Raw genomic sequence first — 18,481 nt, forward strand, 5'->3', positions numbered from 1 at the left:
ACCGATACTACTCCCCTGACCTGCCAGGGGGTTGCCACCAATTAAATTAAATTTTACAGAGACACTCTCACAAATATGCTTTACAGCGGAAATACAAAAAAACGATTTGGCGAAAAACCAGGCCTGAGCCACCAAAAAGCAGCTACATTCTGGCAAATTGGCTATTTATATGTTGCTATTTGATTATACTGTAGCATTTAAGACATGAAGAATGATTGTTACGTCCCCAGCCTCTGCTTGCCTGGTTAGTGCAGGTGAAGGTAATACCTAATTGCTTAATTACTTGATTGCCTCCACCTGCCTGTAGCCCAATTTAAGCCCTACAGTATGAGGCTGGGGAGATCTTTGGGGCTTCTTTTGTTGCGTTTTGTGTGACGATCGTTTTGGTTTTGTGGGTTTTTGTTGCTGTAGTTTGCGTGTTAGTTTGTAGTTTATAATAAATATATGGGTTTGTTTTTAAATTGCTTTCTGGATGGGTTTGACCTGTCACAGCCAAAGGTAGTTAAACTAGTTGGCAAATTAGGCGGAGCAAGCTTATTAATATGCAATTCAGTGGGGAGGAGTGATGCATCTCGATTTTCAGGGTGCGTCGTGGCATGGGCTGAACCAAGAGACAGATGAAACTGGAGAGGTCCGAAAATTCGGGGGGGGGGGGGGGGGGGGGGAAGAAACCACAGGGCAGAAAATAGAGAAAAGGATTAGGCAATGTATAATTATGAGATTAACTGTTACGTAAGTAGAGGTCCGAGTGTAATGTGGAAAAGCCCCACTGTGCAATCTGTCACTCAGAACTCTGTGACTGAAATTTAGTGCTAGCTAGTGCTATCAAATCGTCTGATTGCAACCTACTGCGCCTACTAGTCGGTTAGGTTAATTACTGCTCGATTTGAAAGGGGTGATTTGTTTACATTAGGGCTCCATTAAATGGAATGATATTTGGTGCTGTATCTCTTTTTTTTCGGGTGTCAAAATAAAAAATAAATAAATAAAAAGATTTTTTTTTTGGGGTAAAATGGTCCGGGGCTGGACGAGAAACCTCCGAGGCTTCAGCCCCGGAAGCCCACCCCTAGCGACGCCACTGGTACATTCACATCTGCAACCAGGGGCTTTCCCCCCAATCTGTAAACGAATCAGACACTCATAACTAAAGAGAAATCTGCGTCGACAGATCAACCTGATCGACAGAGTTAGTGTAGTTAATGAATTCCCCAGGTTGATTACCATGGCAAACCTACAGAAAACCCCAGAGCAAGATGTATAAAAGGAGAGCCAATGTTCCTCTGGTGTAAAAATGACACCAGGTTGAGCAAACTAGAGGACACCATTTCCCTCATTCTCTGATTAGGTGATTGTGGTGAGTAATTTAATTACCGTTCTTCTCCTTTTATATTGTCAGAATATAAACATATATCAAGTGTATTACATGCAATTGAATTATTCAGCTTATATTTTTCACTTACAGGGCAAGGAAAACAAGAGAAAATCAGAGCAAAGAGACAAAATCAGAGTTAAAATCATTAGCAATGAACTCCACAAATTCCACCTTCTCTCTAAATGCAACTTTAGTGCATCCCCCATTTTTTTTCATCAATGGTTTGAGTATGCCCCATGCCAAATACTACTATGTTTTTTTGTGTTTTGTTTTTGTGGTCTCTGTGTTGGGGAACTCCTTTGTTTTGTTTAGTATATACAAAGAGCGCAGTTTTCACACCCCAAAGTATATGGCTGTTTTTAATTTGTCTCTAGCTGACTTGGGTGAAAGCACTGCTCTTATTCCAAATTTAATTGCAATGTTTCTTTTTGATTCACAATACATCTCCTTTGACGCTTGCATGGCAAACATGTTTTTTGTGTTTTTCTTTACCTGCTTACAGTCTCTCACTCTTGCTGTTCTGGCCTATGATAGATTGGTGGCAATATGCTTGCCACTGAGATACCATGCCATCATCACAATGCCAGCAATGGCTGTGATATTAACAGTGGTGTGGGCATATGATTCAGTTTTACTGATTTTAATGGTGTCATTGGTTAGTACCAGGTTGTCCTTTTGTAAATCCATTGTGGTAAAAAGCTTCTTCTGTGATCATGGGCCAACAGCCACTTTGGCATGCAATGACTATAATGTTAATCGTAACATGGGAATTGTCGTCATAGTATTACTATTTTATGTACCCTTTATTTTTACGGTACTGTCATATGTGTTCATTGCTCGTGCACTGTTTAAAATAGCTTCATGGGAAGGGAGACTTAAAGCCATGAAGACTTGCTCTGCACACCTAATTCTGGTGGCTGTGTATTATCTTCCAATACTGTACACCTACGTTTCTGCATTAGCTTCTACCATTCACCCGAATGTCAGGATCATGAGTACATCGTTTGCAAAGGCCATTATCCCCATGATGAACCCAATCATTTATGTGCTGAACACAGAAGAAGTTAAGGAATTCTCAAAAAAACTTTTCAAAAGAAAAACAAGTAACCACAACAGAAATATTTTTAAAAATAAAAATAAGGGAATGAATTGATATTCCAGGAACTGTATTACTGTAACTCTGCAATCTGTGAAATCAGAGATGGAGACAAGAATTTCTTACCCTCTTTTGAACACAGAAGATGTGATGAAATTCTCAAAAATAAAACTTTTCAAAAGAGAAAATCATCAGTTTTAGTCTGCTAAGTCTTGGTTGATGTTTTGTAAAATAATAAATTTCCATTGAATTCATTTTAAAAATCTCCATTTTTAAGAGTGATGAATTACAAAAATTACTCTTGGCAATATTTATTCACTTTTGAATATTTGTTTTCTCTTCTTGTGTTGTCTGTGAATACTGTACTATTTACACTTTCCATTTGCTTAATAAATGACTCATAAGTGATGTAACAAAATTAACTGCCAACAGTACTGGACATGCCTTTACAGTCGAGTCTTAAAAATATGGAGACATGGTATTTTTTACATGCTGTAAGGGGAAAGTACTTTCTCTGGAAATATTTTAGAAATATTAGGCAATCAATAGTTAATGCCATCTTTATTTAATGTTTCAAAACACAGAGTCTCCTTTGCTACAGCAAAGACATTGAAGAAAATGTACTATCAATAGTCTCCTAATTTGTCAAAGTGTGGACACATGGCCACTAAAACTAAACATTTGGTAGATAATGAAGAATACAAAGACTAAGCAAGCAATTTGCTCTGTGAATATTATGTCCATAAATCTAGCCGTTAATGTTTAAATGTGATGAATCAACAAATGTTGCTTATGGAAATACAGATTCAGTTAGAATTTTAGCATTCTATTCTTGTGTCTTTTAAGAGTAGTGTAGTTTGTTACACATTCAAAATGCTTTATGAATAACTTAGTGATATAACAAAATTAACTAAAAAAAGTGCCCTTTCAGTTTTATGTTTTATGTACTTTTTCCATTTCATTCAGACGGGTGGAAAGCAGAGAAAACTACAGAGAGAGATGAGATCCTGTCTTTTGCTCAAGGGTATGATGGCAGTACCTCATCTTGGATTTAAACCTTAAATCTCTTAGTTACATATCAAATTCCATAACCACTAGTTTTCAGCATTAGAATGATCTGTCTTTAATGGTCAAACTAATTCCCTTGCCTCATCTAATTTTGGAGATGTCTACCCAAGATCATGTTTTTTTTTCCCTCCAACATATTTATATGATTACAATCAAATAAATTCATGCTTTTATCTCTATAAATCATTTATGTCATTTTTCTTTTCAATTTGTGAAGTGTTCTTGCACAGGAATCACATTCATACCAATTCATATTTGCTGTATATTTTACAAAAAAATTTAATGTCAGGATAATAAGTACTATGTGCTGAACACTGAAGAGTTCAAAGAATTCATAAAAAAACTTTTCAGAAGAAGAAAAAAAACCCATAACAGAGATAGATAATTAAAATAACTGAATGAATTGATATTACAGGAACTCTTTTTTACTGTATCACCTACTCTGCATGGAGGTAGAAGCATGGGTTAAGAATTTCTTGACCTCTTTTGAACACCGAAGAACATCAGTTTTCGGTCCGCTAATTTTTGATTCACATATTTTGCGGAAGACGTTAAAATTTTATTATATTAGTCATTTTGTTAAAAAAGCTTAGAATTGTTGCATGTTCAAAAAAATTTAGTCTTTTGCACATGCAATGTGCTTAATAAATTACTCATCAGTGATGTAAGAAAATGAACTGCCTATACAACAGAACCTATAGTCTGTAGACACTATCTCCATAGACAAATGGAGATGTTATCTTTTGGGATAAGTATGCTCTGCAAAAATATTTTAAACCTGAGGCAAGCGATAGTTAATCTCATCCGTATTTAATGTTTTAATAAGTCTCTGTTGCAACAGAAAAGTGAATGAAATCTACTATCAATCTTTTTATGTTTTTTCTTTGCAAAATAGCACAATTTGTACTTTTCTTGGCATGCTTTACTATTTCTGATATTCTGTGGCATTAGAGGGTACATTAAAATCTGGAACCAGGGGCTTTTCCCCCAATCTATAAACAAATCACACGCTCATATCTAAAGAGAAATCTGTGTCAACAGATCAACCTGGGGAAATATTCTGAATTATCCTAAATTTTATCATATTGTCTTTCATTCAAGAAACAAATAGAGTAAGCAAAAGTCAAATAGGATTTCACCCATCCTACGGTACTTCAGATTATGTGGCTTTATTGATTTCAGAAAAGGCCTGCGACAGACTGTTTATAAAAGTAATTAAAAGTGGAACAGGTGCCCAGGTGCATGACACGTGGGGTCAGGTGCATGACATGATCAAACCTGTATATGCATGATAAACGAAAATCAGTGAAAATCAGTAATCAAGTGAGAGCCGTGCACTTTGAACCCTGGTGTACTGCCCGTTCCCGTGACCCACCACTGCTGAGGATGAGGACATGCTTCGGAGAGACGTCAAGATGAATCTGACGCTCTTGTGTGGGAAGTACAGAGTAAGGATCTCATAAATAAGAGAAATTAGCTCAAAATGTCATCAATCAACAGTTCAATAAAATGTTGCCTATGTGAATAATTATTATGGCCCAGTTTTAATTTCCCAGTAAACCTGTAGCTAAGTAACTTAAAATGTGTTGCGCTGTTACAAAGAAATAATGACAACAGCGTCTGGAAATTTTATAAAACAAAATAAGACCAGGGAAGATCATAACAATGACAATGCCACCTCTTCAGAATTTTGGACCTTCATATGTCTCAACATATTTAGATGTTCTTCCAACCCTGAAGCACTACTCATACAGTATAAAGCACTACACAGGACACAATGCACTCAAAGGAGACTATTTTTCATGGGACTTTCCAGCACTGAAACTTGTCGACTCTCACTGACCATAGCAATAAATAAATAAATAAATCATATTCCTAAACTGGAGAGGCTAAATCTCTCACACAACAGATAACTTTGATATGACAACCTAGAATTTGTAAAATTTACTAGGACCGTTAATAACCAAACAGCAAGAAGTCTATTCTCAATATCTCCTTCTTTCCTCTAAGGCCACATTGCAGAGCTATTTTGACCCCCGATTCCTTTTCATTTCTTCTTCAATCTACTAACCCTCCCCATACACACAAATGCACACGTGCACACACACTAAACCGTCAAACGGTTCAATATTTGAATAGAAAAATAAAAATACTTTTGAGTGTGAAAATTTATATTTGAATGTGAAAGAAAAAAAAACAGTGCATCTTTATTACCAAAGAAGGATAGGGCCAAAACGCAGTCTTCTCCCCCCCCCCCCCCCCCCCCTCCAATATCTGAGATTTTAAATGAGGTAATATTAATTTTTAAAGTCATTTTTGTGGTATTACTCTTCTATTTCCGAGATTTAAAAGTTGTATTTCCTAGATCTAAGAGTCGTTTATCCGAGCTTTAAGTCATATTTACAACATTTTAAAGTTGTATTGGTTCTGATACTATTGTATAATCGATTCCTAATGGAAGAGTGGCACACAGTTAACAATATTTAATCACTGACTATAGCAAAAAATAAAAATTAAACTTTAACACTGATGGCAGTGTTACTGTACTGTAAACTCAAACTCATTAACAATTTCTCCACATCCAGTGAAGACATTCAACACACTGAATGGGAGTTTTTTTAACTGTGCATTATAAGTTCTGCTTTATACACAAAATGTGATTAGTGACCAATATACACCTCGTCAGCCCACAATTTAGACTGTGAATGTTACGTAAGTAAATATGGCCCTAAATGTCTAAAGGTGATGTGTCACAAATGTTGATTATAGCAGTACGGATTCTCTTTGGAATTTCTCTATTGACAGAGTTACTGTAGTTAATGAGTTCCCCAGGTTAATTTCCATGGCAAACATACAGAAAACCCCCCGTGCAAAATCTATAAAAGGAGAGTTAATGTTCCTGTACAGTAAAAATGAAACCAGGTTGAACAAACTGGAGGACACCATTTGTCTCATTCTCTGATTAGCTGACTGGGGTGAGTAATTTAATTACCATTATTCTCCTTTTAAGATGGTATTATTAGTAAGGTCACAATTTTCAGCATTAGAATGATATTTCTTTAATGGTTAAACCAATACCCTTGCCTGATGTAACTTTGAAGATGTCTCCCCAAGATCATGTTTTTTTTCCCCCAACATACTTTATATGATTACAATCAAATAAAATCATGCATTTATCTCTATACATCATTTATATCGTCTTTTGTTTTCAATTTGTGAAGTGTTCTTGCACAGGAATCACATTCATACCATTTCATATTTGCTGTATATTTTACGAAATTTAAAATTTTCAAGTAGTTGGATTCTTGGAGTTTTAACTTTTGAGAAAGTTTTATAAAATGTGATCGAGGTAATTCAAAAGTGCATGAAGACACAATGAGTTTCTGTTACTTAGTTTCTTTGCCTTTTAACACGATCTACAACATCATGCTACAGATGGTAATTTGGTGATATTGTTAGTCGGATATTGTCGCTATTGTTAGACTTCACATACTGTTTTATCCACTATTGTATTTGAATTCTTAGTGCAAAATTCACTACTTGATCAGTCTGTGATGATAAATAATCATTTGGAGGATACTAAGTAGTCATGTTCCTGAAACCTTAAATATTTTCAGAATATAAATATAAATCAAGTGTATTACATGCAATTGAATTATTCAGCTTACTTTCTTTCACTTACAGGGCAAGAAAAACAAGAAAAAAACAACAAAGAGACAAAATCAGAATTAAAAACATCTGCTATGAACTCCCTGAATTTCACACTGTCTATGAATACAACTTTTGTACGTCCCCCATTTTTTTACATCAGAGGCTTGAATAACTTGCCCTATGCCAAATACTACTACGTTTTCTTGTGCTTTGTTTTTATAGTCTCTGTGTTGGGGAACTCCTTTGTCATGTTTAGTATATACAAAGAGCGCAGTTTTCACACCCCAAAGTATTTCTCTGTTTTTAATTTGGCTCTAGCTGACTTAGGTGAAAGCACTGCTCTTATTCCAAATTTAATTGCAATGTTTCTTTTTGATTCACAATACATCTCCTTTGACGCATGCTTGGCCAACATGTTTTTTGTGTTTTTCTTTTCCTCTTTGCAGTCCCTAACTCTGACCATTCTGGCCTATGATAGATTGGTGGCAATATGCTTGCCACTGAGATACCACGCCATCATCACAATGCAAGCAATGACTGTGATATTAACAGTGGTGTGGGCATATAATTCAGTTTTACTGATTTTAATGGTGTCTTTGGTTCCCAGGCTGTCCTTTTGCAAATCCATTGTGGTAGAAAGCTACTTCTGTGATCATGGACCCATATTCCGCATGGCATGCAATGACAATCATGTCAATTTAATCATGGGAATTATTAACATGATATTATTACTTTATGTGCCCCTTTTTTTGACTGTACTATCTTATGTGTTTATTTCTGGTGCACTGTTCAAAATAGCTTCATGGGAAGGGAGATTTAAAGCCATTAAGACTTGTTCTGCACACCTAATAATGGTGGCTATATATTATATGCCGATACTGAGTATCTACATGGCTGGACTATTTTTTCCCATTCAGCCTAATGTCAGGATAATGAATACATCATTTTCAAAGGCCATTACCCCCATGATGAACCCAATCATTTATGTGCTGAACACTGAAGAGTTCAAAGAATTCATAAAAAAACTTTTCAGAAGAAAAAAAAAAACACAACAGAAATAAATAATTAAAATAACTGAATGAATCGATATTATAGGAACTCTTTTTACTGTATCACATACTCTGCATAGAGGTAGAAGCATGGGTTAAGAATTTCTTGACCTCTTTTGAACACTGAAAAACATTATTTTTCAGTCCGCTAATTATTGGTTCAAATATTTTGCGAAAGACTTTAAAATTTTATTATATTATTTATTTTTTAAAAAGCTTAATGCATGTAGTGTGATGAATTATAAATGTTGCTTATGACAATATTGATTCCATTTAGAATTTTTGCATGTTAAAAAAGTAGTCTTTTGCCCATGCAATTTGCTTAATAAATGACTTGGTAATAATGTAAGAAAATGAACTGCCTATACAACAGAACCTATAGTCTGGAGATGTTATTTCCATAGACAAATGGAGATATTATCTTTTGGCATAAGTATGCTCTGCAAATATTTTTGAAACCTGAGGCAAGCGATAGTTAATCCCATAATATCCCTATAATGTTGAATGAATGTAATATGTATGTGGATATATTGAAAAGCAGAATTAAGACAGCTAGATGTAGTTACATAATTAATGTAACTGGTTATGTTACAGTAGAGAAACACACTAACAGAGTAAATAGCTACGTGATTCAATTTAACTGGCTACACAAACACACTTATTTTCCAGAATATGTATAAGGTATACTGTAACTAAATTAATAAACAAAATACTAGCCATGGATAGCTAGCTAACTACCTAGCTGCTTATCCTATGCAGCTCTGAGTGATGATATGTAATGGCTTTTAAAAAATATCTTTCATACTACTAGCATGTAAACTGGCAAGGCACTGGGCAGGCAAGCTAGAAAGAATACATAGCTAACAACGTTAGCTGGTTTAGCCAGCCAGTTACGTTAGCTAGTTAGTTAACGTTGTTATCTAACGTTAGCCATACTAACGTTACTGAGCTGGCATCACGAATAATTATTTTGCTGACGTTACGTTACACTTCTAAATCTTATTTTAGCTCGCTAATAGCCTAATTTTAGTTTATCACAATTAGCTGCATACAGCCAGTGTCATCAACCCTGCGCTGCCCTGCACATACCTGAAGCTAGCTGCTCTGCACTCTCCGGCTGCTGACTGGCTCTCGACATCCGCTGCAACGTTAGTTACATTCTCAATCTCATCATTATTCTCCTGAATCTCCTCCTCAACAACCTGACTCGATATTTTCTTCAAAAATCCGCGGATATCCATCGTTTCAGACAGTTCACTGACACTAAACGTTACTGAATGAGAAATGTTCGGACCCGTCTACGGAACCCTGCGTACTGCGTCGTCTGCGTGCGTTTGTCAGACAAGCGGAACTGTCAATCTGTCACTCAGAACTCTGTGACTGAACTTTAGTGCTAGCTAGTGCTATCAAATCGTCTGATTGCAACCTACTGCGCCTACTAGTCGGTTAGGTTACTTAATGCTCGGTTTGAAAGGGGTGATTTGTTTACACCAGGGCTCCATTAAATGAATGATATTTGGTGCTGTATCTCTTTTTTTCGGGTGTCAAAATAAAAAATAAAAAAATAAAAAAATATATTTTTTTGGTGTCAAAAGGTCCGGGGCTGGACGAAAAACCTCCGAGGCTTCAGCCCCGGATGCCCACCCCTAGCGACGCCACTGGTACATTCACATCTGCAACCAGGGGCTTTCCCCCCAATCTATAAACGAATCAGACACTCATAACTAAAGAGAAATCTGCGTCGGCAGATCAACCTGATCGACAGAGTTAGTGTAGTTAATGAATTCCCCAGGTTGATTACCATGGCAAACATACAGAAAACCCCAGAGCAAAATGTATAAAAGGAGAGTCAATGTTCCTCTGGTGTAAAAATGACACCATGCAGGTTGAACAAACTAGAGGACACCATTTCCCTCATTCTCTGATTAGGTGATTGTGGTGAGTAATTTCATTACCATTCTTCTCCTTTTATATTGTCAGAATATAAACATATATCAAGTGTATTACATGCAATTGAATTATTCAGCTTACATTTTTCACTTACAGGGAAAGGAAAACAAGAAAAAAGCAGAGCACAGACACAAAATCAGAGTTAAAACCATTAGCAATGAACTCCACGAATTCCACCTTCTCTCTAAATGCAGATTTAGTGCATCCCCCATTTTTTTTCATCAATGGTTTGAGCATGCCCCATGCCAAATACTACTATGTTTTTTTGTGTTTCGTTTTTGTGGTCTCTGTGTTGGGGAACTCCTTTGTCATGTTTAGTATATACAAAGAGCGCAGTTTTCACACCCCAAAGTATATGGCTGTTTTTAATTTGTCTCTAGCTGACTTGGGTGAAAGCACTGCTCTTATTCCAAATTTAATTGCAATGTTTCTTTTTGATTCACAATACATCTCCTTTGACGCTTGCATGGCAAACATGTTTTTTGTGTATTTTTTTACCTGCTTACAGTCTCTCACTCTTGCCGTTCTGGCCTATGATAGATTGGTGGCAATATGCTTGCCACTGAGATACCATGCCATCATCACAATGCCAGCAATGACAGTGATATTAACAGTGGTGTGGGCATATGATTCATTTTTACTGATTTTAATGGTGTTGTTGGTTAGTACCAGGTTGTCCTTTTGTAAATCCATTGTGGTAAAAAGCTTCTTCTGTGATCATGGGCCAACAGCCGCTTTGGCATGCAATGACTATAATGTTAATCGCAACTTTGCAATTGTCGTCATAGTATTACTATTTTATGTACCCTTTATTTTTACGGTACTGTCATATGTGTTCATTGCTCGTGCACTGTTTAAAATAGCTTCATGGGAAGGGAGACTTAAAGCCATGAAGACTTGCTCTGCACACCTAATTCTGGTGGCTGTGTATTACCTTCCAATACTGTACACCTACGTTTCTGCATTAGCTTCTACCATTCACCCTAATGTCAGGATCATGAGTACATCGTTTGCAAAGGCCATTATCCCCATGATGAACCCAATCATTTATGTGCTGAACACAGAAGAAGTTAAGGAATTCTCAAAAAAACTTTTCAAAAGATAAACAAGTAACCACAACATAAATATTTTTAAAAATAAAAATAAAGGAATGCATTGATATTGCAGGAACTGTATTACTGTAACTCTGCAATCTGTGAAATCAGAGATAGAGACAAGAATTTCTTACCCTCTTTTGAACACAGAAGATGTGATGAAATTCTCAAAAATAAAACTTTTCAAAAGAGAAAATCATCAGTTTTTGTCTGCTAAGTCTTGGTTGATGTTTTGTAAAATAATAAATTTCCATTGAATTCATTTTAAAAATCTCCATTTTTAAGAGTGATGAATTACAAAAATTTCTCATGGCAATATTTATTCACTTTTGAATATTTGTTTTCTCTTCTTGTGTTGTCTGTGAATACTGTACTATTTACACTTTCCATTTGCTTAATAAATGACTCATAAGTGATGTAACAAAATTAACTGCCAACAGCACTGGACGTGCCTACAGTGTGAGTCTTAAAAATAAGGAGACATGGTATTTTTTACATGCTGTAAGGGGAAAGTACTTTCTCTGGAAATATTTTAGAAATATTAGGCAATCAATAGTTAATGCCATCTTTATTTAATATTTTAGGTCAAAACACAAAGACATTGAAGAAAATGTACTATCAATAGTCTCCTAACAATGCAGAAATGACAGGGAAATTCAAAACTCAATTTTTCAATATGTACTTTTTCCATTTCATTCAGACGGGTGGAAAGCAGAGAAAGCTACAGAGAGAGATGAGATCCTGTCTTTTGCTCAAGGGTATGATGGCAGTGCCTCATCTAGGATTTAAACCTCCAATCTCTTAGTTACATATCAAATTCCATAACCACTAGTTTGCTTTCCTATCCTGAAATTAAAATGCACTTGTTCAGTAAACTAGGGAAGATGGCATCGGATTCTGGTAACTAACCCTGTTTGTAGACAAAGCTATTGCATTGACAAAGTTACTGTAGTTAATGAGTTCCCCAGATTCATTAACATGGCACACGTACAGAAAACCCCAGAGCAAGATGTATAAAAGGAGTCATTGTTCCTGTACTGTAAATATGCAACTTGGGTGAACAAACTGGAGAAAACCTTTTCACCTCATTCTCTACTTTGGTGATTGTGGTGAGTAAATAACTTAGCATCTGTCCTCTTTTAAAATGTTTTTTTTTTTTTTTGTCATTGAATTGATCTTTTGTTTTAGTGGTTAAATGGCAAAACCGACACCCTTACTTCTCCTTATATATGTCTACCTAGATGGTGTTTTTTTTCCACAGTGAAAGCACACCATCTCTGCCCTAGCACTTACCAGCATGTATCATACAATGAGCTCCATATTGTTTGGAATTTTTTTTTCTTGATTTGGTGCAGTATTCCACAATTTTAGATTTGTAATGAAACAATTCAAACGTGGTTAAAGTGCAGGTTTTATAAAAGAGTATTTTTTTAAATGAATTTTGGTTTCACCATGTAGAAATGACAACACTTATTATACATAAACCTCCACCTGCCCAATGGCTTGTTTTGAGCAGGTATAAGAGAGCTTTAAGTATCTAGTCTTGAATTTACTGTAGGCTTTTCAGTACCTTTGAAGTATGTTATTGGTGTTTGTCAACAGGTAGACCAGTGCTACTGAAAGTCAAAGAAACCATTATGAGGCAGCAAAATAAGGGGAAAAGGTCCAAGGCATAAAAATAACCCTTTGAAATATAGAATGTGCACTTTATATTGTACAATATTGTTTGATTGTGAATCGAAAAGAGTGGAGTACAGAGTCAAATCAAGAAAAAAAAAGGTATTTTCCCCAAACATTATGGAGCTCACTGTATACACATTACATTACATTTATTTAGCAGAAGGTTTTATCCAAAGTGATGTACAAGGAATAGGAGGGTTTGTAAGTGCAATGTTTTTGACCAAGACACACATTTAAATTACATGTAGATGGTTTTAAGAAGGATACAGTTTTTCACTTTCAAAAGTGAAAGTTTTAGAAAATGTGAAATAAATAGCCTAAAAGTAAATGAAGACACAGAAAAAAACTTTCATTGCCATTCACATGTCATGTCACAAACAGATAGTGACTGGCAGATATTGTTAGTTGGGCATTGTTGCCATTGATAGACTTTACTTCATGGTGTTGATTAATTTGTTTGCTTAATCGGGACCACGTTCAGTACTTGACCTAAAAAGTTAGACTCCTTTTGTCTATGGCAAGATAGGAGATTTATATAAACAGCTGGACAAATAATGTGATGGTAAAGAAATGATTTGTAGGACCCTAGTTAGTAATGTCCATGTAATCGTAAATATTTTCAGAATTTTAAAATAAAATGATTGCATTAAAAGTAATTGAGTCATATAGATTACATGGTTTTCTTTGATTTACAGGCCAAGAAGACAGGAAAGAAAAGACAAAAAAATCAGACTTCCATGGCCTCCATGAATTCCACCCACTCTCTAAATACAACTTTTGTGCGTCCCTCATTTTTTTTCATCAATGGCTTTTATAATGTACCCCATGCCAAATACTACTATGTTTTTTTGTGTTTTGTTTTTGGGGTCTCTGTGTTGGGGAACTCCTTTGTCATTTTTATTATATACATAGAGCGCAGTTTTCACACCCCAAAGTATATGGCCATTTTTAATTTGGTTGTAGCTGACTTGGGTGAAAGCACTGCTCTCATTCCGAATTTAATTGCAACGTTTCTTTTCAATTCACAGTACATCTCCTTTGATGCTTGCATGACCAACATGTTTTTTGTGTTTTTCTTTTCCTGTTTGCAAGCTCTCACTCTTACTGTTCTGGCTTATGATAGATTAGTGGCAATATGCTTACCACTGAGATACCATGCCATCATCACAATGCAAGCAATGACTGTGATATTAACAGTGGTGTGGGCATATAATTCACTTTTCCTCATTTCAACAGTGGCTTTAGTTACCAGGTTGTCTTTTTGTAAATCCATTGTGGTAAAAAGCTACTTCTGTGACCATGGACCCATATACACATTGTCATGCAATGATAATCTTGTAAACTATATCATGGCAAAGCTAAACATTGCATTTTTTCTTTATTTGCCATTTATTTTGACTGTACTCTCATATGTGTTTATTGGTGGTGCACTGTTTAAATTAGCTTCGTGGGAAGGGCGATTTAAAGCCATAAAAACTTGCTCTGCACACCTAATGCTGGTGGCTGTGTATTATCTTCCAATAATGGGAACCTACATTGCTGCAGCAGCTGGTACTCTTCACCCCAATGCCAGAATAATCAATACATCACTTGCAAATGCCATTCCCCCCATGTTGAACCCAATCATTTATGTGCTGAACACAGAAGAGGTCAAGGAATTCTCAAAAAGACTTTTGAAAAGAAAAGAAAAAAACACAACTGAAATAATTAATCAAATGAAGTAATGAATGGCTAATGCAGAAACTCTCCTTTTAACTGTATCACAAACTCTGCAGTTTGTGTGAGTATAGATTAATGCTATTTAAATCATATCTTCTCTGTTCATTCCAACTCTTGGTTTGTATCTTTTTTCTAACATTATATTTTCAGATTATTTTTACAAAACAAACAAACAAAAAAAGACTTAATGCTTTTAATATAAATGTTTCATATGGCAATATTGATTTACTTTTGGATTTTTGGATTCTGGTGTTTATGAATAATGTATTCAATTTTCTTAATGAATACTTGAGTGATGTAGCTTAATATTAACTGACAGTAGTTCAAAATTTTACTCTACTGTTCTTCAGCATATGAAAGCCTATGTTATTTTTCATATAACAGAATGTACTTTGTCTACAAATGTTTTAAAAGCTTGAAGAACATGACAATTTCATGTGACTATATTAATGCATCAGTTAAGTACATTTTGCAACAAATAAAATAGTCAAAAGCCAATTAATTGTTTGTGCTCATGATTTTGCACATGCTTGCCACACACTTTTTTTTATTGCTAAGAGTTTATAAGACAAAATCAAAGTGAGAAAAAACATTTCTGGGATCAGGCTCTTATTGTAATATACTCTAACACATATTAAATTGTGAGTTTTTAACCCCTTTGTGCACAAGCCAAATCTACCCAATCCTTGCCCATTTAGGGGGTACCTTATGTAATGCTTTATAACTCCAGATGTGATCATCACAGAGACTTGAAAAATGGCTTAAATGAAGCAGGACATTTGTACCATTTACAATTCTAGTTTACAATAAGTTTATATTCATAACTTAGGAAGAAATAAAGTGCCACAAATGCAATTGTCAAAGTATCAAAAATTTGCTCTTCTTTAGTTTGCAATGAAATACAGAGAGATTGCATATATATATATACACGCCAGTGTGACACCGCAGGGAGGGAGATGTAGCTGTGCCGGGGAACACCGTTGTCTGTCGCATGGAGAGAGAGAGTGCACCCACACAAACATGAAATAAAATAGACAACTTCACCCTTCCCCCTCACGGGTTCCAGGCAAACACAATAAACTAAAACAACAAGCTAAAATAACAAAGACAAAAGAAAGTAAAACAGAGCAGCAACTTTTCATTTCCCTGCTCTGTAGCTGACCCGCCTTCCCGGCCAGGTCCAGCTCCTCCAGCATCCCAGCTGAGGATTGCTTTCTTTTTCTTTTGTGCTCAAAATAAAACTAAATGAAAATCATAACTGCGCTCTCAGTGTTAGCTCCCGGTCCCTGCCCTGAACTGTTGAGAGCAGCATGCCTTTAAGCACCTGGGCTGATTAGCTAACGTAGCCCAGGTGCGTGTGCTCTCTCCACCAGCCGGCGCAGCTGAGACCAATTCGCCTCTCCAGCGAACTGACTGCTACATGTATATAGCAGGTTAAACTATACATGTTCTGGATCAAAAACACCTTGACTATAAGTGCGTAAAATCTAAAAGTGGATATGCAGAACTATTAAAGATCTATGAAGCAAAAAGTAAGCAGTGCACCCAATGTCTCAAAATCTATCCAAAATTTCTAAATTTTGCATTGCTGTTAATCACAACATAATCATGTATTTCACAGCAAATCAGCTGTTTTGACTCACTTTTGCATCATTATCAAAACAGTCTAAAATATCTAGGGGTCCAGAAACATATCAAGAGCTCTCCAAAATGAACAAAATGCTTTTTGTCCATTATAAAGCATATAAATGTACCCCCTATGAAGGTTTAAGATGAAACATTGATATCAGATTAAAAAATAATGCAAAAACATTATCACACAATGTAGCATAGTACCTAAATGTCTCATCATTAACTCTTGTTTGTTTTTCTATACTCTACAGTATGTAATGTTTTCTTGTATGGGGATGGGACAACATTAAAACAGTATTCCACCACCATGTTTTGGCAATGTTCCAGCTCATGTCACATCCGGAGCATGAAAGACAAACCCTGCTGAGCCAACGATTGAGCTACCAACGAACGCTTCAGTTACAGCGTGAAATATCCTCATTGTCAGCAACCTATTTAAAGACACTACATTTAAAAAATAATGTACATAACCATTACATTACATTACATTACATTCATTTGGCAGACGCTTTTATCCAAAGCGACGTACAAGAAGTGCATTTTCATGATCGTAGACAACTGCTGAACACGGGTTCAGTAAGGTACAATTACTTATTTTGTACAGCTATTTCTAGCCGAGAACAATGAACACTATCCTGGTCTAACATCTGCAAAGCAAAACCAAAATATTTTGAGCAGTAACATTTACATACTCATCTGTGTTCAGTAGATAGAGACAGGGACAGAGAATCCATGCTGTCGTTCTCCTCTTCTGACTTAGTCAGGAAAACAGTATCAGCTAGGTCCATCAGCAAACGTGTCCCTGAGCCACGCTCAGAAGTTCTCACAAATAATATTTTCCAAAAAAGACTAAACTGATCGATAATGTTTTGCCAGGTGCAGTGTCTTTTACTGCCACCACAGAGTGAATGTGTAAGGCCGCGATGATTACACAAAACTTTAGGTTACGCTGGGCTATAAAATGCTATTCCAAAAGTACACTTAGATGTTATACATTGTTAGAAAGCTTATTCTTATGGCTAATGTTGGGTTTATCTTGTTGGTATGGTGGAATACTTTTAGTGGTGAAAAAATATTTTTATGAAGGCCCAGATAAACACTATTGTCCAGTGTGTCATGCGTTGGGAGTGTAGGGAGGGGGTGCTTGGTAAATGGACTACCGGCAGGACAATGGTGGCCCTTAGAAACTCCGTCTTCGGCATAGTTGTCCTGAATTGTCCACTAATTGACAAGCCAGAACACAGAGTTTGTGTTTTCAGCTCATAGTTTGGTTGCAGAAGCACTGAAAATATGAGTTGACCAATCTCAGGATGCCGGCGTCCTGGCCACTATAGGGTTGCACCAACAAGTTAATATACGTTAAAACGCATGCAGTGTTTAGTTTGAATAGTGTCAGTATCTATGGAAGGGGTATACTGTGCAAAACCGATACTACTCCCCTGACCTGTCAGGGGGTTGCCACCAATTAAATTAAATTTTACAGAGACACTCTCACAAATATGCTTTACAGTGGAAATACAAAAAAACCATTCGGCGAAAAACCAGACCTGAGCCACCAAAAAGCAGCTACATTCTGGCAAATTGGCGATTTATATGTTGCTATTTGATTATACTGTAGCATTTAAGACATGAAGAATGATTGTTACGTCCCCAGCCTCTGCTTGCCTGGTTAGTGCAGGTGGAGGTAATACCTAATTGCTTAATTACTTGATTGCCTCCACCTGCCTGTAGCCCAATTTAAGCCCTGCAGTATGAGGCTGGGGAGATCTTCTTTGGGGCTTCTTTTGTGTGGTTTGCGTTTTGTGTGAAGATCGTTTTGGTTTTGTGGGTTTTTGTTTGTTGTAGTTTGCGTGTTAGTTTGTAGTTTATAATAAATATATGGGTTTGTTTTTAAATTGCTTTCTGGATGCGTTTGACCTGTCACAGCCAAAGGTAGTTAAACTAGTTGGCAAAATAGGCGGAGCAAGCTTATTAATATGCAATTCAGTCAGGGTGCGTCGTGGCATGGGCTGAACCAAGATACAGATGAAACTGGAGAGGTCCGAAAATTCGGGGGGGGGGGGGGGGGGGGGGGGGGGGGGGAAGGGGGAAGAAACCACAGGGCAGAAAATAGAGAAAAGGATTAGGCACTGTATAATTATGAGATTAACTGTTACGTAAGTAGAGGTCC

At 36.3% G+C, this 18,481-nt stretch overlaps 4 protein-coding genes across 4 annotated transcripts; all 4 read left to right on the top strand.

Moving 5' to 3' along the window:
- Positions 1–1,297: 1,297 nt before the first annotated feature.
- LOC118210371 (olfactory receptor 52E4-like) lies at positions 1,298–2,471 on the top strand (the record flags this gene model as incomplete). The annotated part of the gene is made up of 2 exons (XM_035386498.1): positions 1,298–1,354; positions 1,463–2,471. A coding segment is annotated over exon 2 (948 nt), but the record flags the coding sequence as incomplete, so codon positions are not given.
- A 3,986-nt stretch (positions 2,472–6,457) lies between these two features.
- On the top strand, positions 6,458–8,408 carry LOC118208858 (olfactory receptor 52E4-like). The gene is made up of 2 exons (XM_035383808.1): positions 6,458–6,511; positions 7,221–8,408. The coding sequence occupies exon 2, from the start codon at positions 7,280–7,282 to the stop codon at positions 8,246–8,248; it is 969 nt and encodes a 322-aa protein (XP_035239699.1). The 5' UTR covers positions 6,458–6,511; positions 7,221–7,279; the 3' UTR covers positions 8,249–8,408.
- A 1,121-nt stretch (positions 8,409–9,529) lies between these two features.
- LOC118208864 (olfactory receptor 52E4-like) lies at positions 9,530–11,398 on the top strand. The gene is made up of 2 exons (XM_035383813.1): positions 9,530–10,174; positions 10,283–11,398. Exon 2 carries the CDS (start codon positions 10,344–10,346, stop codon positions 11,289–11,291), a length of 948 nt encoding a protein of 315 aa, XP_035239704.1. The 5' UTR covers positions 9,530–10,174; positions 10,283–10,343; the 3' UTR covers positions 11,292–11,398.
- A 621-nt stretch (positions 11,399–12,019) lies between these two features.
- On the top strand, positions 12,020–14,854 carry LOC118208860 (olfactory receptor 52E8-like). Its single transcript, XM_035383810.1, has 2 exons — positions 12,020–12,389; positions 13,656–14,854. The coding sequence occupies exon 2, from the start codon at positions 13,698–13,700 to the stop codon at positions 14,682–14,684; it is 987 nt and encodes a 328-aa protein (XP_035239701.1). The 5' UTR covers positions 12,020–12,389; positions 13,656–13,697; the 3' UTR covers positions 14,685–14,854.
- The last annotated feature ends 3,627 nt before the right edge of the window (positions 14,855–18,481 follow it).

Source organism: Anguilla anguilla, chromosome 12 (genome assembly GCF_013347855.1).
Source record: "Anguilla anguilla isolate fAngAng1 chromosome 12, fAngAng1.pri, whole genome shotgun sequence".
NCBI classification, from domain to species: domain Eukaryota; kingdom Metazoa; phylum Chordata; class Actinopteri; order Anguilliformes; family Anguillidae; genus Anguilla; species Anguilla anguilla.

Bases quoted from the DNA above. Each gene is read 5' to 3' on its own strand.
- LOC118208858 (XM_035383808.1), top strand. From the start codon at position 7,280: ATGAACTCCCTGAATTTCACACTGTCTATGAATACAACTTTTGTACGT.
- LOC118208860 (XM_035383810.1), top strand. From the start codon at position 13,698: ATGGCCTCCATGAATTCCACCCACTCTCTAAATACAACTTTTGTGCGT.
- LOC118208864 (XM_035383813.1), top strand. From the start codon at position 10,344: ATGAACTCCACGAATTCCACCTTCTCTCTAAATGCAGATTTAGTGCAT.